The sequence below is a fragment of the Oncorhynchus kisutch genome, unplaced genomic scaffold (assembly GCF_002021735.2).
Source record: "Oncorhynchus kisutch isolate 150728-3 unplaced genomic scaffold, Okis_V2 scaffold1159, whole genome shotgun sequence".
Lineage (NCBI taxonomy): Eukaryota > Metazoa > Chordata > Actinopteri > Salmoniformes > Salmonidae > Oncorhynchus > Oncorhynchus kisutch.
In genome coordinates, this window is record NW_022263104.1 from 56414 (window position 1) to 82102 (window position 25689).

General features: G+C 43.6%; 1 protein-coding gene across 1 annotated transcript; it reads right to left on the reverse strand.

The window, feature by feature from the left end:
* Nucleotides 1-331: 331 nt before the first annotated feature.
* Nucleotides 332-24067, reverse strand: LOC109876962 (acetylcholinesterase collagenic tail peptide; the record flags this gene model as incomplete). Its single annotated transcript, XM_031817813.1, has 15 exons — nucleotides 332-3108; nucleotides 3259-3361; nucleotides 3636-3777; nucleotides 3908-4027; nucleotides 4164-4300; nucleotides 5464-5560; nucleotides 8453-8533; nucleotides 8797-8877; nucleotides 9037-9063; nucleotides 9162-9224; nucleotides 9740-9811; nucleotides 20097-20123; nucleotides 20303-20347; nucleotides 22766-22882; nucleotides 23950-24067. Coding segments are annotated over 15 exons (1300 nt in total), but the record flags the coding sequence as incomplete, so codon positions are not given.
* Nucleotides 24068-25689: the final 1622 nt, after the last annotated feature.

Sequence of the window (25689 nt, forward strand, 5' to 3'; positions counted from 1 at the left end):
GCACTTTGTCAGCAGCTGCCTGCTGACAGAGTCTTTTCTCTGCTTGATGCAGATCCACTGCTGTGCAATGTGTTCTCTTCCTTCCTGAGAGAACGTCAACAGAATTTCCGTAACTGTCAGTCTGCTCCCCACCACACACCAACCATCCAATCACTGTCAACGACAGAGGAGACTCCTCTACTCGGGGATGCTGACAAACCCCTGACTCCCAGCCCCATGTCAGACCAACCAGATGCCCTGACACTAACTAGAGACTATTGACTCTGGTCAAAAATGTGTATGCAACCATTTGATGTGAGTTCCTTGGCTGAGTAAATAGCTTGTAACAGTCAACAGCTTCCATTTTCTCATCTTTATTTTGTTCTCAATAATGCATGTCTGTGTCAAACATGTTTTAATTATGAAATCAGAGGAGTTCTGAAATCCTGATATGCGAGCGCATTCACCACCACCAAGCATTGTGTAATGTTATCACATGCTACTAGTGTACCTACAGCATACAGTACACTCATATTAGCCAAACAAATGGATATTTAATGTGTTTATACACGGTGCAATGGATAATACATTTATACCTGTCATATAAAAGTTGACGTAATATTCAGTCATTACAGTTATACAGTTACATTAACAAGAACCATCAATATTTCTTTAAAAGCATATACCTTGTCGAGAGATGACTAATATTTACTTACAGCATGTAGGCTTCATTCACAGCCTCCTTTGGCAAATCGGTTGCATTTTAAACTTGTAAATTACAGTACCACTAACATGCAGATGTAACATTTAGAACAGTCTTGAAATGACATATTTTCATACATCCACTTTTACGTGAGTAACAATATTTTCCTAAGTGTGGGTGAGGTTAAAGGTCGGCCTCCGTTGGCACGGAGACCTGTAGCTTGTGGTAAAGAACATCTTATCCTGAAACGTTCTCTTAAACTACTGAGGGAATACAGGAAGTAATGCAGACTACAACTATAGTGTTCAGTTCTCCACTGAGTGGTGCAGTAGTTCTGCTCCAGGTATTTAAGCAGGCAGGCTGGAGGTATCAAGAGGAGTACTGCTATAAATACGAGACAGAAAGATGTCCAGAGCTTTCTAACTGATGCACCGTAGACTGTCATAAGGTTTCCCACCCTAACTATCGGAATTCACTTCCTACCAATTAGCAGCTAAAAAAGCTTCCTGATCTGCAATGAGGAAATGATTTAAGAACATGTAGCAGTAATAATAACAGTTTGCCTGCCTTCACGTGTCATATCTCCCTGCAGAGAGTAGTTCACTGAGGTCCTCCTCTTTACCTGGAGGACTGATGGCACGAGTCATCAACATGTACAGTAAGCACATCTGAGTGAGGAGGGGGACAGTGTAACAGTCAGTGTGCAGCATAGACTCATTGGTCTCATCTGTGTTCTACAGTGGATATGAGGGAGGATTTCTCTGAAAACATTATGTTAGAGGTTCCTGAGTTAAACCGTGGAAATGTCAATCTAAACTAAAGCAAAGCTGACCTTGCCCACAATGTCCAGATTCTGAACGGCCCTCTTCAACTACAGTACAGTGCCATCAAAAGCTAATAGAGCACACGGGCCTGGTTGTCCAAATGGCACACTATCCCCTATATAGTGCACTACTTTTAACCAGGGCCCATAGGACTCTTGTCACAGGTGGTGCACTACATGGGGAATAGGGTGTCATTTGGGACAACAGCTGTTCAGTTCTACCAGAAGGTGAGGGTTCCCGGTCTATCAGCTTGGCTGCTATTTCCACAGGCAGCCATCTTGGCTTAATGCTACTACTGTACAGTACATAGCTTTACTGTTCTTCTGAAGAGGATCTGACCAAGGTTTAAGATCTGCCTCTTCAGTACAGACTGACCAAGGCTTAAGATCTGCCTCTACAGTACAGACTGACCAAGGCTTAAGATCTGCCTCTACAGTAGACTGACCAAGGCTTAAGATCTGCCTCTTCAGTACAGACTGACCAAGGCTTAAGATCTGCCTCTTCAGTACAGACTGACCAAGGCTTCAGTACAGACTGACCAAGGCTTAAGATCTGCCTCTACAGTACAGACTGACCAAGGCTTAAGATCTGCCTCTTCAGTACAGACTGACCAAGGCTTAAGATCTGCCTCTTCAGAACAGACTGACCAAGGCTTAAGATCTGCCTCTTCAGTACAGACTGACCAAGGCTTAAGATCTGCCTCTTCAGTACAGACTGACCAAGGCTTAAGATCTGCCTCTTCAGTACAGACTGACCAAGGCTCTCAGAATCCTCCTGAATACTGTATCATTATAACATGCGCCTGCTGTCCTGATTAGTACAATTATAACATACAATATACTCCCTACGTACAATTGGAGACGTATACCTACTATATATACACAGTACGAAGCTCATGACAACGATAGTAAGTATTGTGATTGGTTAAATGCCTAGGTAATGACATGTGTGGCCATGGTCTCACAGCAATCTCAGCCTCATGCAAATGCTACAGTACATGATGTCATTGACGTTGCAGTAAAATACACAGCACCCTACTTTTGATTGTTCAGACCTGGTTCTCTTTTCTTTAACAGTGCTACGTCGAGGTAAATATGGCTTCCGGCTCCACCCACAAATCTCTCACTTTCTCAGAGCTTTCCCATTGGCTGTCTCTCCCTTCCTGGCTGTCTCTCATTTGACCGCCTCTCGTTCAGCGGCTGGTCCTATCAGGTGGGCAGAGCCTCTTCAGTCTTGAGTTGAGTTTTATTTAAGACAAAGTGAAATTGTCCAGTGCGAATGGATGAGGGGGGGGCGTTTTACTGGCCCCGGCTCCCCTCCTCGGGAGCTACATGGCTTCAGCAGCGATACAACAGAGTTAGTGTGTGTAGTTTTAGTTATTTTGTCAGGCTTAGTCCAGTTTGTCAACACTTCCTTTTTGAGTCTCTTGTTTGCAGTGTTGTTGTTGATCTTTTATTTGCATTACCGTCATCCTGTTCAGTACCAAAGCAAACAAGACAAGAAGGATCCCACTGCTGTGTCCAGGTTCCTCCTCATGTGAAATACTTGCAGTTTGTAGAGTCAATGACACAGTACGGAGTGCATCTGAGACGACCATAAGACCTGGGAATCAAGGAGAATTAGAACCCTCTGTCAACTAATCATGACAATGGCAGACAGTTACTGCTTCATAGGGAACACAAAGTTATGAGGTTACGTACAGTAAGATATGGAAAGCAGACAAGAATGGATCAAGCCAGTAAGCCTACTAACCCTGGGAGATATGAGTTGCATGTCTGATAGCCAAAGTCCTTTCCATCACATTCCTCGGCCCCGTCGTAGCGATAACCATCTCCACAGTAAGCATGTTTACACTCTGAGGAGGAAGAGATGGAGAGAGAAACAGAGGGGGAGAAAAATAGAGACCCGTGGAGAGAGAAAGACACAGAGAGACAAGGAGAGATCAAAAGCCATTCAAACCAGACCGGTGCTTCTGTAGGTCATCAATAGCATTATCATTTAACAAGTTCATTTATCCAAATCAACTTCCCATGCGGTAATCGAACCCACAACCCCAGGCTCCAACAAACCGAACCATCAGCAGAACCAAACCACGAATCTGGTTCATCCACTCTGATAACATGACTTACTGACGCAGCCGTCGGTGACAATCCTATTCCCGTCGTCACATTCCTCCCCATTGGGGATCTCAACGATCCCGTCGCCACAGTAACCCTCCTGTTCCGGAGCGTTCTCCGTAGACTGGAACGGCGTCAGCTGGAAGAAAGAAGTCTTTTACAGAGATTAGAAACTAAAACTAAGAAAATGAAATAAAACTGTAACTTAAAGATGAACCTTGCCAGGCAATACTGTAAGCACTTAGACATATCCCGTTTAGAAGATAGTGTATCAAGTGAGGTACCTGAATGGGCAGCCATCCGCTGGTGTCTTTGAAGTAAAGCGATCTCTGGTCTTTCCGAAAGGCTAGGGCATTGTCTGTATGAAGACCATCTAGTTCTTCTTGACTGTTTACCACAAATATCTGTACGAGAAACAACAAGATACATTCTGGGTGAGACACAATAAAGACTAATTTGGCCTATTAAGTGCCTTTCGCTGAGGCAAGTTTCTGATTCGCAATAAATGTTGATCATGTGTTAATTGTGTTGCCTGCTCACCGCTGGCACTTTGGCGTAGTCGCTCCTGGAACTATGTTCATCAAACTGTGGACTCTTCACACTAATGGAGTTACAGCTGCAAGGTCCAGGAAGACCTGGTAGCCCCCTCTCACCTTTCGTTCCAACCACGTAGAGTCCTGAACAAGAAATAAACATTTAGATCATATATTATCAATGTAGGCATATGTACAAAAAGTCGTGTACACATGAAACCATCTCTATATCACAGAGTACCACATTCAGAGACCGCCATGAGCGAGGTCACAGGGACTATATGTTATAAATACCTCTGCTGAAATGCACTATCCTGGCCCCCTCGTCTATCTATGAAGTTGGTAAAGCAATCAACTTAATTTGCGCAGACACCTGAACAAGACACCGGCTGTCACAGTTTAATTACATGGTGACATAATGTTTGTAAATATGTAAGGAGCTTCTTGGCCCACTATGAATTTGTTTTAAGGACATGATGTCATGGCTTTAGCATCCGTCCCATCCCAGATCCCCCCGCCACCCCCCTCATGGTATCTGTTACACCTCAGGAGGGGGAGAGAGGGGCGGTGATCTGGTTCCTCTGAAGCTAAATAAGCTCTCTGGTGTTACCTCCTGCTGTGTTTTAATGTCTGCTTCCTTTCGCTGATGCTGCACGGGGGGCTGCCTGCCTGAAGCTTCTCACACCCATCCCTGAAGCTTCTTACACCCATCCCTGAAGCTTCTCAGACCCATACCTGAAGCTTCTCACACCCATCCCTGAAGCTTCTCAGACCCATACCTGAAGCTTCTCACACCCATCCCTGAAGCTTCTCAGACCCATACCTGAAGCTTCTCACACCCATCCCTGAAGCTTCTCACACCCATCCCTGAAGCTTCTCACACCCATCCCTGAAGCTTCTCACACCCATCCCTGAAGCTTCTCACACCCATCCCTGAAGCTTCTCACACTCATCCATGAAGCTTCTCACACTGACAGGACCTCATATTAAACCTCAAAATGTACTTTCCAGTGAGATTCTCCATTTTGCCTTTCTTTTAATTACAGGACAAGGTTTTAATAATCTAGGTCTGAGAAACTAGCCTTCAGAGTCCAGAAAATGGGCAGAGCCTCCAACAAAGAACATACCAATCACTCTAAATCTGACTCGATGTTCTTCCCTGGAATTCATCCAGGTACACACTCAGCCTGCATATACACAGACTGGCAACAGATTAGCATGTTAGCCCAGCCACACTCCCTAGCCCTACAGCGGTCTCTAATGAAGAGAAGCTCAGATGGGAGAGCTGATGGAGGTAGAGTCCTTACCTGAGGCTGGGAGACCTGGGGGACCAGGGTGGCCTGGGGACCCCTGAGGACCTGCTGGACCTAGAGGGCCAATAATCCCATTGTCGCCCTTCCCTCCCTGTTAAATCAGACAAGAAAAATACCACATGTAAAAACATCGACAGACAAACATATGGTAAACCTTTATTGGTCAAAACATGTCACCACATCATAGTGATTTGAAGTTACAGTATGTTGCTCAAAGAGGGCAGCAGGTAGCATAGTGGTTAGGGCGTTGGACTAGTAATCGAAAGGTTGCTAGATCAAATCCCGAGCTGACAAGGTCAAAGTCTGTTGTTCTGCCCCTGAAAATTATTGAAAATAAGAATTTGTTCTTAACTGACTTGCCTAGTTAAATAAAGGTTAAAAAAAAAGATAGGCAGAAACTTTTTTAATCACAGCTTCTAACAGCATATGATATGTCATTAAGATCCAAGTAAGATCCTAATACAGTATATCTCTCACCTGTTTAATAAACAAAACACCTGTTTAATACAGCATCTCTCACACCTCTTTAATACAGCATCTCTCACCTGTTTAATACAGTATCTCTCACCTGTTTAATACAGCATCTCTCACCTGTTTAATACAGCATCTCTCACCTGTTTAATACAGCATCTCTCACCTGTTTAATACAGTATCTCTCACCTGTTTAATACAGTATCTCTCACCTGTTTAATACAGCATCTCTCACCTGTTTAATACAGCATCTCTCACCTGTTTAATACAGCATCTCTCACCTGTTTAATACAGTATCTCTCACCTGTTTAATACAGCATCTCTCACCTGTTTAATACAGTATCTCTCACCTGTTTAATACAGCATCTCTCACCTGTTTAATACAGTATCTCTCACCTGTTTAATACAGCATCTCTCACCTGTTTAATACAGTATCTATCTCACCTGTTTAATACAGCATCTCTCACCTGTTTAATACAGCATCTCTCACCTGTTTAATACAGTATCTCTCACCTGTTTAATACAGCAGCTCTCACCTGTTTAATACAGTATCTCTCACCTGTTTAATACAGCATATCTCACCTGTTTAATACAGTATCTCTCACCTGTTTAATACAGTATCTCTCACCTGTTTAATACAGCATCTCTCACCTGTTTAATACAGTATCTCTCACCTGTTTAATACAGTATCTCTCACCTGTTTAATACAGCATCTCTCACCTGTTTAATACAGTATCTCTCACCTGTTTAATACAGTATCTCTCACCTGTTTAATACAGTATCTCTCACCTGTTTAATACAGTATCTCTCACCTGTTTAATACAGCATCTCTCACCTGTTTAATACAGTATCTCTCACCTGTTTAATACAGTATCTCTCACCTGTTTAATACAGTATCTCTCACCTGTTTAATAAACAAAACACCTGTTTAATACAGCATCTCTCACCTGTTTAATACAGTATCTCTCACCTGTTTAATACAGCATCTCTCACCTGTTTAATACAGCATCTCTCACCTGTTTAATACAGTATCTCTCACCTGTTTAATACAGTATCTCTCACCTGTTCAATACAGCATCTCTCACCTGTTTATTACAGTATCTCTCACCTGTTTAATACAGCATCTCTCACCTGTTTAATACAGTATCTCTCACCTGTTTAATACAGTATCTCTCTCACCTGTTTAATACAGTATCTCTCACCTGTTTAATACAGTATCCATCTCACCTGTTTAATACAGTATCTCTCACCTGTTTAATACAGTATCTCTCACCTGTTTAATACAGTATCTCTCACCTGTTTAATACAGTATCTCTCACCTGTTTAATACAGTATCTCTCACCTGTTTAATACAGTATCTATCTCACCTGTTTAATACAGTATCTCTCACCTGTTTACTAATCAGGTATATATCCCACCTGTTTAATACAGTATCTCTCACCTGTTTAATACAGCATCTCTCACCTATTTAATACAGCATCTCTCACCTGTTTAATACAGCATCTCTCACCTGTTTAATACAGCATCTCTCACCTGTTTAATACAACATCTCTCACCTGTTTAATACAGCATCTCTCACCTGTTTAATACAGCATCTCTCACCTGTTTAATACAGCATCTCTCACCTGTTTAATACAGTATCTATCTCACCTGTTTAATACAGTATCTATCTCGCCTGTTTAATACAGTATTTCTCACCTGTTTACTAATCAGGTATATATCCCACCTGTTTACTAATAAAGTATATCTCTCACCTGTTTAGTAATAAGATATATCTCTCACCTGTTTACAAATAAGATATATATCTCTCACCTGTTTAATAATAAGATATATCTCTCACCTGTTTAATAATAATATATATCTCTCACCTGTTTAATAATAATATATATCTCTCACCTGTTTAATAATAAGATATATCTCTCACCTGTTTAATAATAAGATATATCTCTCACCTGTTTAATAATAAGATATATCTCTCACCTGTTTAATAATAAGATATATCTCTCACCTGTTTACAAATAAGATATATCTCTAACCTGTTTACTAATAAAGTATATCTCTCACCTGTTTACTAATAAGATATATCTCTCACCTGTTTACAAATAAGATATCTCTCTCACCTGTTTACAAATAAGATATCTCTCTCACCTGTTTACTAATAAAGTATATCTCTCACCTGTTTACTAATAAGATATATCTCTCACCTGTTTACAAATAAGATATATCTCTCACCTGTTTAGTAATAAAGTATATCTCTCACCTGTTTACTAATAAGATATATCTCTCACCTGTTTAATAATAAGATATCTCTCTCACCTGTTTAATGATAAGATATATATCTCACCTGTTTAGTAATAAAGTATATCTCTCACCTGTTTACTAATAAGATATATCTCTCACCTGTTTAATAATAAGATATCTCTCTCACCTGTTTAATGATAAGATATATATCTCACCTGTTTAGTAATAAAGTATATCTCTCACCTGTTTACTAATAAGATATATCTCTCACCTGTTTGCCCCTCTTCCCTGGTCTGCCCGTCGGTCCTCTATTCCCTGATATTCCAGGTTCTCCCTTTGGACCCATTTCCCCCTGAGGACATAAATCACAGCACTCCATCAACAACAACATATGCCGGTACGTCATATAAATAACTGTGGTCCAGTTTAGAATTGTGTTCTTCAGTTATTATGGAGGGCCAGTTGATTCTGGTTCTATCCTGTTGTTCAATGAACCTCCACTACACGTCACCCTACAATGACCTCCTCCTGCTCCTTCTCCCCTTCCTCCAGCTCCTCCACATCAACCCCAGTAGCTGATAAACATCAGATCATGTTACAAGATGTATGTCTCACTTTCTGTCCAAGCATTCCAGGGAAGCCCATTGTGCCCTTGTCTCCCTTCATCCCTCTCTCACTACGGTCACCACGGGAACCCTGATGAGACAGACAGGAGACAAAACAACTGTAAACAAAACATCCATAAACACACTGAAAACACACACGATGTTGAACCAACCCAGAGGAACTAAAATATGGTTTGTAATGTAATAGAATAAAAGAAAGCAGTCCAAAACATTCTAAGTAATCACCCACCTTTTCTCCTTTGTATCCAGGTAAACCCTAGGAAGGAAGATCAGAAGTCTGAAGTATAGAAATTATGAATAATATGATGGTTGAAATCAGACAATTTTCTCAGTGAAAGATGAAGGTTCACAGACCTTAGGTCCAAGAGGTCCTCTTGCTCCAGGTATTCCCATCAATCCACCATCTCCCTTCTCCCCCTGCCAGACACACACACACACACACACACACACACACACACACACACACACACACACACACACATGGCTCTGACAACACAGTCTTCATGTACCTTTACAAATAATATCATACAGATGTGGTATCTTAATTTTGATCACTCTGTCGCAGAGAATTTTCCTGCACCATAGGAAATTCAAATGAGCCCTGTGATTTACATAAATTCACTGAAAACCCACAGTTCTCTTTCCCTTACTAGATCTTAATGCTAATATATAGCCTGCTGTGGCCTATCAAAACTACTGTCCATTCTCATTAGAAATGATCACTTTAAAAAAATCAAATCCTCCTGCTGCAAGATTATTTTACTCCTGCGACGAAACTGGTCAAATTAAGATCTAACACCTGTAGGTACAGGAACACACATACCATCTTATCTTATTGCATAATTTGTGTTCTATCATTTTTTTTCTTCCATACTATGGTACGGTATTATATCATATTGACATTTGGGCACCATGAAATAGGACTTACTCACCTTGGGCCCATTTGGTCCTGGCCACCCGGCTGGTCCCTGGCGCCCCGGGAGACCTGGAGGCCCCGTCCGACCCTGGTGGGCCACAACATAATTTCTTTAGCACAGGGTTCCCAAATTGTTTTTTTTGCGTGGGGGGGGCCCCTTATGTGATAGCAAATTCATCAGGGACCACCTCATAATATCAGAACACAAGTCCTACTTCAGAGTAGACTATAAATAGCATAGAAGCAGTTTTACTATGACTTCAAGTCTTGTACCCCAGGAAATACATCTTTGAAGGCTCATTACCTGGAATTCTACACATTTTGCCTTTGGGCATAGAGGCTATTTTGCCATTTTAAAGTTAATTTCTTGCTATTCTAGTACCAGTGTAAATTTTGCCAACAACAACTACAGTGGGGCAAAAAAGGATTTAGTCAGCCACCAATTGTGCAAGTTCCCCCACTTACAAAGATGAGAGAGACCTGTAATTTTCATCATAGGTACACTTCAACTATGACAGACAAAATGAGAAAAAATTATCCAGAAAATCACATTGTAGGATTTTTAATGAATTTATTTGTAAATTATGGTGGAAAATAAGCATTTGGTCAATAACAAAAGTTTATCTCAATACTTTGTTATATACCCTTTGTTGGCAATGACAGAGGTCAAACGTTTTCTGTAAGTCTTCACAAGGTTTTCACACACTGTTGCTGGTATTTTGGCCCATTCCTCCATGCAGATCTCCTCTAGAGCAGTGATGTTTTGGGGCTGTTGCTGGGCAACACGGACTTTCAACTCCCTCCAAAGATTTTCTAAGGGGTTGAGATCTGGAGACTGGCTAGGCCACTCCAGGACCTTGAAATGCTTCTTACGAAGCCACTCCTTCGTTGCCCGGGCGGTGTGTTTGGGATCATTGTCATGCTGAAATACCCAGCCACGTTTCATCTTCAATGCCCTTGCTGATGGAAGGAGGTTTTCACTCAAAATCTCACGATACATGGCTCCATTCATTCTTTCCTTTACAAGGATCAGTCGTCCTGGTCCCTTTGCAGAAAAACAGCCCCAAAGCATGATGTTTCCACCCCCATGCTTCACAGTAGGTATGGTGTTCCTTGGTTGCAACTCAGCATTATTTGTCCTCCAAACACGACGAGTTGAGTTTTTACCAAAAAGTTATATTTTGGTTTCATCTGACCATATGACATTCTCCCAATCTTCTTCTGAATCATCCAAATGTTCTCTAGCAAACTTCATGTACTGGCTTAAGCAGGGGGACACATCTGGCACTGCAGGATTTGAGTCCCTGGCGGCGTAGTGTGTTACTGATGGTAGGCTTTGTTACTTTGGTCCCAGCTCTCTGCAGGTCATTCACTGTGGTTCTGGGATTTTTGCTCACCGTTCTTGTGATCATTTTGACCCCACGGGGTGAGATCTTGCGTGGAGCCCCAGATCGAGGGAGATTATCAGTGGTCTTGTATGTCTTCCATTTCCTAATAATAGCTCCCACAGTTGATTTCTTCAAACCAAGCTGATTACCTATTGCAGATTCAGTCTTCCCAGCCTGGTGTAGGTCTACAATTTTGTTTCTGGTGTCCTTTGACAGCTCTTTGGTCTTGGCCATAGTGGAGTTTGGAGTGTGACTGTTTGAGGTTGTGGACAGGTGTCTTTTATACTGATAACAAGTTCAAACAGGTGCCATTAATACAGGTAACGAGTGGAGGACAGAGGAGCCTCTTAAAGAAGAAGTTACAGGTCTGTGAGAGCCAGAAATCTTGCTTGTTTGTAGGTGACCAAATACTTATTTTCCACCATAATTTGCAAATAAATTCATTAAAAATCCTACAATGTGATTTTCTGGATTTTTTTTTCTCATTTTGTCTGTCATAGTTGAAGTGTACCTATGATGAAAATTACAGGCCTCTCTCATCTTTTTAAGTGGGGGAACTTGCATAATTGGTGGCTGACTAAATACTTTTTTGCCCCACTGTATGACAAAAAAATACTTGACAACTTATTTTTCCTGACTAAAGCTATGATAATGAGACGCTCTGGAAAAAAACGATAACTGTAACTTCATTTTAGTGACCAGATGAGAATTCCACACGAGACTAATGGACATTTCATTTGACATGAAGCTCCTTTTCATCTGTTTTGTCCAATCAGAAGTCAGGATATTTCATGCAACCCTCTCATTGGCAGAGTTGACATCTTTCAGTTGCGCGATCTGATTTAGCTGATCTATCCGACTCTCCCACAGGTGGTCCCAGGTGGTCAGGTGGTCTCTTCAGTCCATCTTTTGAACTGATGTGAAGCGAAGACACTTCACTTGTAACTAACCTCAACCAGAAACAATAATGTTTATTCTCTTTCTTACTTTCATGTAGGGAAGTTCTGTTTTGATATCATCAGAAGCTCTATTTTCCCATACAATAGTATTTCTGGAATTTCTGGAAAGCTAAAATTCTCCCCTTCAATGAAACAATTGTTATTTACCCCTTCAACAGTCATGATGGGGAGAAAATCAGAGCTGTACATCTTATTTACCTGTAGCCCAGCCTTTATGGTTAATTATGGCTGGCTTTGGTTGCAATCTGCCACAATATCAATGTGGCTAAATTATACCAGGGACAGTAGGCCTAGTGGGACAAGGCCACCTGAATGTAATCTACACCTCCATTAGGTTGATATACACTGAGTGTACCAAACATTAAGAACACCTTCCTAATATTGAGTTGCATCCCTCTTTTGCCCTCAGAACAGTCTCAATTTGTTGGGGCATGGAGTCAACAAGGTGTCCAAAGCGTTCCACAGGGATGCTGGCCCATGTTGACTCCAATGCTTCCCACAGTTGTGTCAAGTTGGCTGGATGTCCTCTGCGTGGTGGACCATTCTTGATACACACAGGAAACTGTTGAGAGTGAAAAACCCAGCAGCATTGCAGTTCTTGACACAAACCGGTGCGCCTGGCTCCTACTACCATACCCCATTTAAAGGCACTTAAATATTTTGTCTTGCCCATTGACCCTCTGAATGGCAACACATACACAATCCATGTCCCAATTATCTCAAGGCTTAAAAATACTCCTTTAACCTGTTTCCTCCCCTTTATCTACACTGACTGAAGTGGATTTAACAAATTACATCAATAAGGGATCATAGCGTTCACCTGGATTCACCTGGTCAGTCTACGTTATGGAAATAACTTTTTTAAAGTTAATTTCTTGCTATTCTAGTACCAGTGTAAATTTTGCCAACAACAACTACAGTGGGGCAAAAAAGGATTTAGTCAGCCACCAATTGTGCAAGTTCCCCCACTTACAAAGATGAGAGAGACCTGTAATTTTCATCATAGGTACACTTCAACTATGACAGACAAAATGAGAAAAAATAATCCAGAAAATCACATTGTAGGATTTTTAATGAATTTATTTGTAAATTATGGTGGAAAATAAGCATTTGGTCAATAACAAAAGTTTATCTCAATACTTTGTTATATACCCTTTGTTGGCAATGACAGAGGTCAAACGTTTTCTGTAAGTCTTCACAAGGTTTTCACACACTGTTGCTGGTATTTTGGCCCATTCCTCCATGCAGATCTCCTCTAGAGCAGTGATGTTTTGGGGCTGTTGCTGGGCAACACGGACTTTCAACTCCCTCCAAAGATTTTCTAAGGGGTTGAGATCTGGAGACTGGCTAGGCCACTCCAGGACCTTGAAATGCTTCTTACGAAGCCACTCCTTCGTTGCCCGGGCGGTGTGTTTGGGATCATTGTCATGCTGAAATACCCAGCCACGTTTCATCTTCAATGCCCTTGCTGATGGAAGGAGGTTTTCACTCAAAATCTCACGATACATGGCTCCATTCATTCTTTCCTTTACAAGGATCAGTCGTCCTGGTCCCTTTGCAGAAAAACAGCCCCAAAGCATGATGTTTCCACCCCCATGCTTCACAGTAGGTATGGTGTTCCTTGGTTGCAACTCAGCATTATTTGTCCTCCAAACACGACGAGTTGAGTTTTTACCAAAAAGTTATATTTTGGTTTCATCTGACCATATGACATTCTCCCAATCTTCTTCTGAATCATCCAAATGTTCTCTAGCAAACTTCATGTACTGGCTTAAGCAGGGGGACACATCTGGCACTGCAGGATTTGAGTCCCTGGCGGCGTAGTGTGTTACTGATGGTAGGCTTTGTTACTTTGGTCCCAGCTCTCTGCAGGTCATTCACTGTGGTTCTGGGATTTTTGCTCACCGTTCTTGTGATCATTTTGACCCCACGGGGTGAGATCTTGCGTGGAGCCCCAGATCGAGGGAGATTATCAGTGGTCTTGTATGTCTTCCATTTCCTAATAATAGCTCCCACAGTTGATTTCTTCAAACCAAGCTGATTACCTATTGCAGATTCAGTCTTCCCAGCCTGGTGTAGGTCTACAATTTTGTTTCTGGTGTCCTTTGACAGCTCTTTGGTCTTGGCCATAGTGGAGTTTGGAGTGTGACTGTTTGAGGTTGTGGACAGGTGTCTTTTATACTGATAACAAGTTCAAACAGGTGCCATTAATACAGGTAACGAGTGGAGGACAGAGGAGCCTCTTAAAGAAGAAGTTACAGGTCTGTGAGAGCCAGAAATCTTGCTTGTTTGTAGGTGACCAAATACTTATTTTCCACCATAATTTGCAAATAAATTCATTAAAAATCCTACAATGTGATTTTCTGGATTTTTTTTTCTCATTTTGTCTGTCATAGTTGAAGTGTACCTATGATGAAAATTACAGGCCTCTCTCATCTTTTTAAGTGGGGGAACTTGCATAATTGGTGGCTGACTAAATACTTTTTTGCCCCACTGTATGACAAAAAAATACTTGACAACTTATTTTTCCTGACTAAAGCTATGATAATGAGACGCTCTGGAAAAAAACGATAACTGTAACTTCATTTTAGTGACCAGATGAGAATTCCACACGAGACTAATGGACATTTCATTTGACATGAAGCTCCTTTTCATCTGTTTTGTCCAATCAGAAGTCAGGATATTTCATGCAACCCTCTCATTGGCAGAGTTGACATCTTTCAGTTGCGCGATCTGATTTAGCTGATCTATCCGACTCTCCCACAAAGCTCCCAGGTGGTCTCTTCAGTCCATCTTTTGAACTGATGTGAAGCGAAGACACTTCACTTGTAACTAACCTCAACCAGAAACAATAATGTTTATTCTCTTTCTTACTTTCATGTAGGGAAGTTCTGTTTTGATATCATCAGAAGCTCTATTTTCCCATACAATAGTATTTCTGGAATTTCTGGAAAGCTAAAATTCTCCCCTTCAATGAAACAATTGTTATTTACCCCTTCAACAGTCATGATGGGGAGAAAATCAGAGCTGTACATCTTATTTACCTGTAGCCCAGCCTTTATGGTTAATTATGGCTGGCTTTGGTTGCAATCTGCCACAATATCAATGTGGCTAAATTATACCAGGGACAGTAGGCCTAGTGGGACAAGGCCACCTGAATGTAATCTACACCTCCATTAGGTTGATATACACTGAGTGTACCAAACATTAAGAACACCTTCCTAATATTGAGTTGCATCCCTCTTTTGCCCTCAGAACAGTCTCAATTTGTTGGGGCATGGAGTCAACAAGGTGTCCAAAGCGTTCCACAGGGATGCTGGCCCATGTTGACTCCAATGCTTCCCACAGTTGTGTCAAGTTGGCTGGATGTCCTCTGCGTGGTGGACCATTCTTGATACACACAGGAAACTGTTGAGAGTGAAAAACCCAGCAGCATTGCAGTTCTTGACACAAACCGGTGCGCCTGGCTCCTACTACCATACCCCATTTAAAGGCACTTAAATATTTTGTCTTGCCCATTGACCCTCTGAATGGCAACACATACACAATCCATGTCCCAATTATCTCAAGGCTTAAAAATACTCCTTTAACCTGTTTCCTCCCCTTTATCTACACTGACTGAAGTGGATTTAACAAATTACATCAATAAGGGATCATAGCGTTCACCTGGATTCACCTGGTCAGTCTACGTTATGGAAATAACTCTCTTCAAACAATAGCATGGTATTATTTCACTGTAATAGCTACTGTAAATTGGACAGTGCAGTTAGATTAACAAGAATTTAAGCTTTCTGCCAATATCAGATATGTCTATGTCCGGTGAAATGTTCTTGTTACTTACAACCTCATGCTAATCGTATTAGCCTACGTTAGCTCAACCTTCCGGAGGGGGATTTACCAATCCTGTAGAGGTTATGGAAAGAGCATAATGTTTTTCCGTAACGTTTTGTCCACTCAGTGTAAATTGTAATTATGTTGTTTGAGTGTCATTTCTATATAGCCGACACTTTCTCATTCTGAACTTCTGACAAGAGTGGAATGGATGTGGCTTTGTGAAAATGACCACGTGAGCAGCTGCCTCTCACCGATTTGACAGCTCTAACAGTTACACCTCTGACACCGCCAAAACATCAGCTATGCGGGTGTCGGATATCGCCTGTTAACACTTAATCTGATTAAATCTAGGTCTAAGACTAAAACAGGTGACCAAATTAGTTCTACCCATTTTGCCATGGACACAGAGAAAATGTTGCCGTTTTAGGCATAAATTACAGTGCCATTATGTTCAAAACAACATTTTGGGGAATACAAATAGAATTTAGCTAAAGAAATGTATAATTGATGGAGAACTGTGGATATCTATATACCGATGAACCTCCCAGTCCCAGGCTGTGCATCTAAGGTTTAACAGAAATTGTGGTTGAATAATACATTGCATTGTATTGCACCCTCTAGTCTAAACACTTTTCACAGATCCCTTCTGCAAAATGTGTTTAATCGGTTGTTGCTAGCAATATTAATCAAAAATATATTGCATTAATGAATGTATTATTATTGTTAAAAAAATAAGAGTCATGCCGCAGACCCCCTGCAGTACCTCCACTTTGGAAATGCCTGATTTAGCAGACTTTGTACAGTTATCACACAGTAATGGTTGGAACAGACTTTTTACAGTTATCACACAGTAATGGTTGGAGCAGACTTTTTACAGTTATCACACAGTAATGGTTGGAGCAGACTTTTTACAGTTATCACACAGTAATGGTTGGAACAGACTTTTTACAGTTATCACACAGTAATGGTTGGAACAGACTTTTTACAGTTATCACACAGTAATGGTTGGAGCAGACTTTTTACAGTTATCACACAGTAATGGTTGGAACAGACTTTGTACAGTTATCACACAGTAATGGTTGGAGCAGACTTTTTACAGTTATCACACAGTAATGGTTGGAGCAGACTTTTTACAGTTATCACACAGTAATGGTTGGAACAGACTTTTTACAGTTATCACACAGTAATGGTTGGAACAGACTTTTTACAGTTATCACACAGTAATGGTTGGAGCAGACTTTTTACAGTTATCACACAGTAATGGTTGGAGTAGACTTTTTACAGTTATCACACAGTAATGGTTGGAGCAGACTTTTTACAGGTATCACACAGTAATGGTTGGAGCAGACTTTTTACAGTTATCACACAGTAATGGTTGGAACAGACTTTTTACAGTTATCACACAGTAATGGTTGGAACAGACTTTTTACAGTTATCACACAGTAATGGTTGGAGTAGACTTTTTACAGTTATCACACAGTAATGGTTGGAACAGACTTTTTACAGTTATCACACAGTAATGGTTGGAGCAGACTTTTTAGTTATCACACAGTAATGGTTGGAACAGACTTTGTACAGTTATCACACAGTAATGGTTGGAGCAGACTTTTTACAGTTATTACACAGTAATGGTTGGAGCAGACTTTTTACAGTTATCACACAGTAATGGTCGGAGCAGACTTTTTACAGTTATCACACAGTAATGGTTGGAGCAGACTTTTTACAGTTATCACACAGTAATGGTTGGAGCAGACTTTGTACAATTATCACACAGTAATGGTCGGAGCAGACTTTTTACAGTTATCACACAGTAATGGTTGGAGCAGACTTTTTATAGTTATCACACAGTAATGGTTGGAGCAGACTTTGTGGAATGGTATCAAATACATCAAACACATGGTTCGCATGGTTTCCATGGTTTCCATGTGTTTGATGCCATTCCATTTGTGGCGTTCCGGACGTTATTATGAGCCGTCCTCCCCTCAGCAGCCTCCTGTGTACGGTACAAAGGGTATGTGTGGGAATAGCTGAGCCATATCAGAACTGTTAGAACACTACTTTAACCAGACCAGAAGTTCTGAACTGACTAGAAAACACAGAGCATGAAGACTGCCATATACAAAGAAATGACCAGCTGACCTAGCATCATTTAAATAAAGAAAATAATTATTAAATGAATCAGCAGCTATCCATGTAAGCTGTGTAGTGTACAGTATAATATTTACATGTGTAATATCATAGAAGTAGCATATAGCAGGAGTTACAAACATGATTGTTCTGAATAGTTACAGAGAATTCCATAAGCCGGTCGGGATGTTGACATGACAACCTGTGTTCTGTTTTTACCCTGGTCCGCCATGTGGAGAGAGAGAAGGACTTTAACAAGGTCTGTCACTCTGTCCGCTTTAATTAAATGATAGGCCGTATATATAGAACAGGACGGCCCTCTGCTTGTGGGGAATAAAATGATTTATGGTCTGGCTCGAGCACTAAGCTAAATTGCACTGCAATGCTGCTGCTGTACACCGCCAGCCCTGCAGCTCAGACAGAGCAGGACAGTGACTGAAGACACGTTCCAAATGGCACCCTATTCTCTATATAGCGCACTACTTTTGACCATGGGTCCTGGTGCCGTTTGGGACGCATTGTGAAGCTCTCCCAACGGAACTGTTTTAATACATAACTGCAGCCACCAAAAGACCACACTTCTCTTCTGACAGGTCTCACTCCTCCCCTGTCCCTCCGACAATCATCTATTTTCTATGCTATACATCTCTATGTGAAGGTGCTGTAACGCTGCACCCTCCTGAACAGGGCCCAGTGAAGCTGGATAGGTTTCAGGAGCTAACAGGGTGACCATAAGTTCCCCATCTGTTAGAGGAGACATGGGACGGGGTGGGAGGTTCATCCACTCTCCTCTACAACTCAGCAGAATGATTCTATGCATCTTCTATCTCAGCGGCTCTCTCTGTGTCCCAGCTGTCATGGCATCGTGTACAGGTTGTGCTGCTTGTCTTGCTCTCTCTGTGTCCTAGCTGTCCTGGCATCGTGTAAAGGTTGTGCTGCTTGTCTTTCTCTCTCTGTGTCCTAGCTGTCCTGGCATCGTGTAAAGGTTGTGCTGCTTGTCTTTCTCTCTCTGTGTCCTAGCTGTCCTGGCATCGTGTAAAGGTTGTGCTGCTTGTCTTTCTCTCTCTGTGTCCTAGCTGTCCTGGCATCGTGTAAAGGTTGTGCTGCTTGTCTTTCTCTCTCTGTGTCCTAGCTGTCCTGGCATCGTGTAAAGGTTGTGCTGCTTGTCTTTCTCTCTCTGTGTCCTAGCTGTCCTGGCATCGTGTCAAGGTTGTGCTGCTTGTCTTTCTCTCTCTCTCTGTGTCCTAGCTGTCCTGGCATCGTGTAAAGGTTGTGCTGCTTGTCTTTCTCTCTCTGTGTCCTAGCTGTCCTGGCATCGTGTCAAGGTTGTGCTGCTTGTCTTGCTCTCTCTGTGTCCTAGCTGTTCTGGCATCATGTACAGGTTGTGCTGCTTGTCTTTCTCTCTCTGTGTCCTAGCTGTCCTGGCATCGTGTAAAGGTTGTGCTGCTTGTCTTTCCCTCTCTGTGTCCTAGCTGTCCTGGCATCGTGTAAAGGTTGTGCTGCTTGTCTTTCTCTCTCTGTGTCCTAGCTGTCCTGGCATCGTGTAAAGGTTGTGCTGCTTGTCTTTCTCTCTCTGTGTCCTAGCTGTCCTGGCATCGTGTAAAGGTTGCGCTGCTTGTCTTTCTCTCTCTGTGTCCTAGCTGTCCTGGCATCGTGTCAAGGTTGTGCTGCTTGTCTTTCTCTCTCTCTCTGTGTCCTAGCTGTCCTGGCATCGTGTACAGGTTGTGCTGCTTGTCTTTCTCTCTCTGTGTCCTAGCTGTCCTGGCATCGTGTACAGGTTGCGCTGCTTGTCTTTCTCTCTCTGTGTCCTAGCTGTCCTGGCATCGTATCAAGGTTGTGCTGCTTGTCTTTCTCTCTCTGTGTCCTAGCTGTCCTGGCATCGTGTACAGGTTGTGCTGCTTGTCTTTCTCTGAATGTCATAATGCTCATAACCAGGCAGCGGGCGGACAGGCGGGCGGAGGGGACGTGAGTTACAGCCCACCAGACAGACTGAGGAGGGACTGGATCTTATTTTTCAGCAAATCCACTTAGCAGAGCTAATAGAATGATCAATGGGTGCTCTCACCTTTTGTCCAGGTCGTCCCAGTTCTCCCTGGCAACAAGATCGTTGGATGGAGGTGGAGAGAGAGAGCGAAGAAGAGAGACAAAGAGACAGAGAGAGATAATAACTGCTGATATTTTATTCAAGGCCTTTCCACTTCGTATAATGGTAGTTTTCAATCATTCACTAAACATCTCATGTAAAAACCACTGTTTATAAATGACACTTACCTTTTCACCTTTTGGTCCCGTCAGACCTGGTAGCCCAGCTGGACCCTGTAGAAGGTCAACAATAATCAGATATCTAACCAATCAGAACATGGGCTTTTTCTGTCTTTATGCCATCAACTGATTATTTACAATCCCAGTAATATTCTAAATATTATTTCCCTTCACAATGTCATTTTAATGAGTAGGTACAGGATCCATACGGACACCAAATGTGTTTGTTGTTAGCTTCATTGGCAGTCAGCTAACTCCGGTGCCATACTGTATAGGCTAAATTGTGTATGAATACAGATGTGAAAAACAAATCTGAAGAGTTTACCAATCATGCTCTCCTCTCCCTGACAGAATGCCATCTAGGCAAGTGGCCATTTATAGGACTCTGGAATTACTATAGGATCTTCTGCATTACAACACCACCACCACCCACCCTCCACACAGCAACACCACCACCACCCACCCTCCACACAGCAACACCACCACCACCCACCCTCCACACAGCAACACCACCACCACCCACCCTCCACACAGCAACACCACCACCACCCACCCTCCACACAGTAATACCACCACCACCCACCCTCCACACAGTAATACCACCACCACCCACCCTCCACACAGCCACACCACCACCCACCCTCCACACAGCCACACCACCACCCACCCTCCACACAACAACACCACCACCCACCCTCCACACAGCAACAACACCACCCACCCTCCACACAGCAACACCACCACCACCCACCCAAACTCCACACAACAACACCACCACCCACCCTCCACACAGCAACAACACCACCACCCACCCTCCACACAGCAACACCACCACCACCCACCCAAACTCCACACAGCAACACCACCACCCACCCAAACTCCACACAGCAACACCACCACCCACCCACCCTCCACACAGCAACAACACCCATCCACCCTCCACACAGCAACACCACCACCACCCACCCTCCACACAGCAACACCCACCCACCCTCCACACAGCAACACCACCACCCACCCTCCACACAGCAACAACACCACCACCCACCCTCCACACAGCAACAACACCACCACCCACCCTCCACACAGCAACACCACCACCCACCCTCCACACAGCAACAACACCCCCCACCCTCCACACAGCAACACCACCACCACCCACCCTCCACACAGCAACACCCACCCACCCTCCACACAGCAACACCACCACCCACCCTCCACACAGCAACAACACCACCACCCACCCTCCACACAGCAACAACACCACCACCCACCCTCCACACAGCAACACCACCACCCACCCTCCACACAGCAACAACACCCCCCACCCTCCACACAGCAACACCACCACCACCCACCCTCCACACCAGCAACACCACCACCACCCACCCTCCACACCAGCAACACCACCACCACCCACCCTCCACACAGCAACACCACCAACCTTCACATAGCAACAACACCACCACCCACCCTCCACACAACAACACCACTCACCCTCCACACAGCAACACCACCACCACCCACCCTCCACACAGCAACACCACCCACCCTCCACACAGCAACAACACCACCAACCTCCACATAGCAACAACACCACCACCCACCCTCCACACAGTAACACCACCACCACCCACCCTCCCACACAGTAACACCACCCACCCTCCACACAGCAACAACATCACCACCCACCCTCCACACAGTAACACCACCCACCCTCCACACAGCAACAACACCACCACCCACCCTCCACACAGTAACACCACCCACCGTCCACACAGCAACAACAACACCATTGCCCACCCTCCACACAGCAACAACACCACCACCCACCCTCCACACAGCAACAACACCACCACCCACCCTCCACACAGCAACAACACCACCAGCCACCCTCCACACAGCGACACCACCCACCCTGGTGGGCGATACAGGAATTGACTCCCTCCACTCAATATGTCTTTCCATGCAGACTGTTTGGGTTGTTTCTAAGAATGGTGTGTGGAGGGACGGAGAGTGGTGGCAGTCAGTGGAAAAAGTCTATTTGCGTCGTGTCTAAATGTGGAGCATTAATGTGTTGCAGAGCTCCATGTAATCCCCGTTCCTGTCTCCGTCCCCGTCCCTGTCCCTGTCTCCGTCCCTGTCTCTGTCCCTGTCCCCAGCTCTAGAGGAACAAGAGGAAGGAAGGAGAAGGATCTCACATGGGTCTCAGATGGTAAAGAGCTGATAGAGGTCTATAGAGGTCTTAGCCAACCCCCCAACACCTGTCTACCACCATTACTGACAAGTAAGGAAGCTCAGGCAACTAACCATTGTCTCCACCTGATAAACCCTGACTAAATACTCTTCCAAATATCTGCATTATAACCGTATTATAACTGTATAAATATATATTGAATATATATTGAATTGATGAAGCCAGTGGGATGACAACATTAACAGAGACATTTGGGGGTAGATAGGTTTACCTACCTGAGGACCGGGGGGTCCGTTGGGGCCAGGGGGGCCTGGGACACAGCTGGGCCCTTTCAGCTCTGTCCCTGTATCTGGATCTGGTCTGTGATCACCTCCCTTACTGGTCTCCTCATTCTAAACCAATCAAACAAAAACACTCTTCCATTCAATCATTGCTTTATTTTATAATAAAATGATCAGTAGCCATTTGTGATACTGAAGTACAGTTACTTATGCTCTCTACCTGCCAATCAAAATGACAGCTGTGTGTCGTGTCATCTGTCAATTTCAATTTGAGATTCTACACAATTATTCAGTGTCAACTCCTGCTCATCACCCCTCTTGAGTTTACAGTCCAGGCTCGAGACTGAGGGTTGTATCTCTGGGAAGGGGAAAGGGGATACCTAGTCAGTTGTACAACTGAATGCATTCAACTGAAATGTGTCTTCTGCATTTAATCCAACCCCTCTGAACTAGAGAATTAGAGAGGTGCAGGGGGCTGCCTTAATCAACATCCACGTCATCGGCGCCCAGGGAACAGTAGCTGCCTTGCTCAGGGGCAGAACGACAGAGGACCCTTTAACAGGATAGACAGAGTTGTATCTCTGAGAGGACCCTCTAACAGACAGAGTTGTATCTCTGAGAGGACCCTCTAACAGACAGAGTTGTATCTCTGAGAGGACCCTCTAACAGGATATACAGAGTTGTATCTCTGAGAGGACCCTCTAACAGACAGAGTTATATCTCTGAGAGGACCCTCTAACAGACAGAGTTGTATCTCTGAGAGGACCCTCTAACAGGATATACAGAGTTGTATCTCTGAGAGGACCCTCTAACAGACAGAGTTGTATCTCTGAGAGGACCCTCTATGGTCGTATCACCTCATCAACCCTGATCTGCAGTCAGCACTGTTGGGAGACCAGTTAATCCATTGCTTCCTGCACACACCTACGCTATCATCAGAAATCCCTATTGCTCTTAGTCAGTGGCGGAGGAGGGCAAGAGTGAGGCTAAGTCACAAATGACACACTGTTCCCTATACATTATAGTCCACCACTTTTGACCACAGCCCTATCAAATGTAGTACGCTAAATAGGGAGCCATTTGGAACGTAGCCAGGGAGTGAGGTTTGGACAGCACCCAAGGACAAATCAACAATCATATACTTGTCAAACGGGCAAGTCACATGACTTTGGACTCACATGACCACCGGGGTGCCACAGTGAGGGAGGAGGAGGGAATAGGGGGGGCGGGGTGGACTCAGTAAACAGCAGGGGTTGAATTTCCTCTGCTGGTCCACGGCAGGTTGTTGTTGGAGAGCTGAGGAAAGTAGTGGACAGTATGGTAAGTCAGTCACAAGGGAAATAAATACACCACCGACCCTGCAGAGGATGCCCTTGTAATAGACATATTTCATTGTTTGTCATGTTGACATCAGTGGGAAATTAATGAATAGAGTCCCGTGTCAAAACTAGTTGACGGGGCTCAAAGAAAACTCAATGTTGACTTATTTCTAACAGCATCAGAGTGGATGGTAAGGTGTGTAATAGAATCTGTATGCGACTGCATCCTGCAGAGGCAGAGAACAAACAACACTTCACTAACAAGCCATGAAGGAAAAGCTCCTGCATAGGGCATTGGCAAAGAAGTGTGTTGCAGCTGCCAAGTTCAAATCCACTCAATCAGCAGATCCTCCCTTCACAAAAAACATCAGCTGAACTGAAAGTAATCTGTAAATGTTTCCAAATGTACAGTTGTGGCCAAAAGTTTAGAGAATGACACAAATATTAATTTCACAAAGTCTGCTGCCTCAGTTAGAATGATGGCAATTTGCATATACTCCCAGAATGTTATGAAGAGTGATCAGATGAATTGCAATCAAAGTGCCATGCAAATGAACTGAATTCCCCAAAAACATTTCCAATGCTTTCAGCCCTGCCACAAAAGGATCACTGACAGCATGTCAGCGATTCTCTCGTTAACGCAGGTGTAAGTGTTGACGAGGACAAGGCTGAGATCACTGTCATGCTGATTGAGTTCGAATAACAGACTGGAAGCTTCAAGAGGGTGGTGCTTAGAAGCATTGCTCTTCCTCTGTCAATCATGGTTACCTGCAAGGAGACACGTGCCGTCATCATTGCTTTGCACAAAAAGGGCTTCACAGGCAGGTTATGATTGCCAGTAAGATTGCACCTAAATCAACCATTTATCGGATCATCAAGAACTTCAAGGAGAGCGGTTCAATTGTTGTGAAGAAGGCTTCAGGGCGCCCAAGAAAGTCCAGCAAGCGCCAGGACCGTCTCCTAAAGTTGATTCAGCTGCGGGATCGGGGCACCACCAGTACAGAGCTTGCTCAGGAATGGCAGCAGGCAGGTGTGAGTGCATCTGCTTGCACAGTGAGGCGTGGACTTTTGGGGATGGCCTGGTGTCAAGAAGGGCAGCAAAGAAGCCACTTCTCTCCAGGAAAAACATCAGGGACAGACTGATATTCTGCAAAAGGTACAGGGATTGGACTGCTAAGGACTGGGGTAAAGTCTCTTTCTCTGAAGAATCCCCTCTGATTGTTTGGGGCATCCGGAAAAAAGCTTGTCCGGAGAAGACAAGGTGAGCGCTACCATCAGTCCTGTGTCATGCCAACAGTAAAGCATCCTGAGACCATTCATGTGTGGGTTCCTTCTCAGCCAAGGGACTGGGCTCACTCACAAATTTACCTAAGAATACAGCCATGAATAAGAATGGTAACAACACATCCTCAGAGAAACTTATCCTAACCATCCAGTGATGGAGCACCTTGCCATAAGGCAAAAGTATAACTAAGTGGATTGGGGAACAAAACATCTATTTTGTGTGTCCATGGCCAGGAAACTCCCTAACCAGACCTTACTCCCATTGAGAACTTATGGTCAATCCTCAAGAGGCAGGTGGACAAACAAACCCACAAA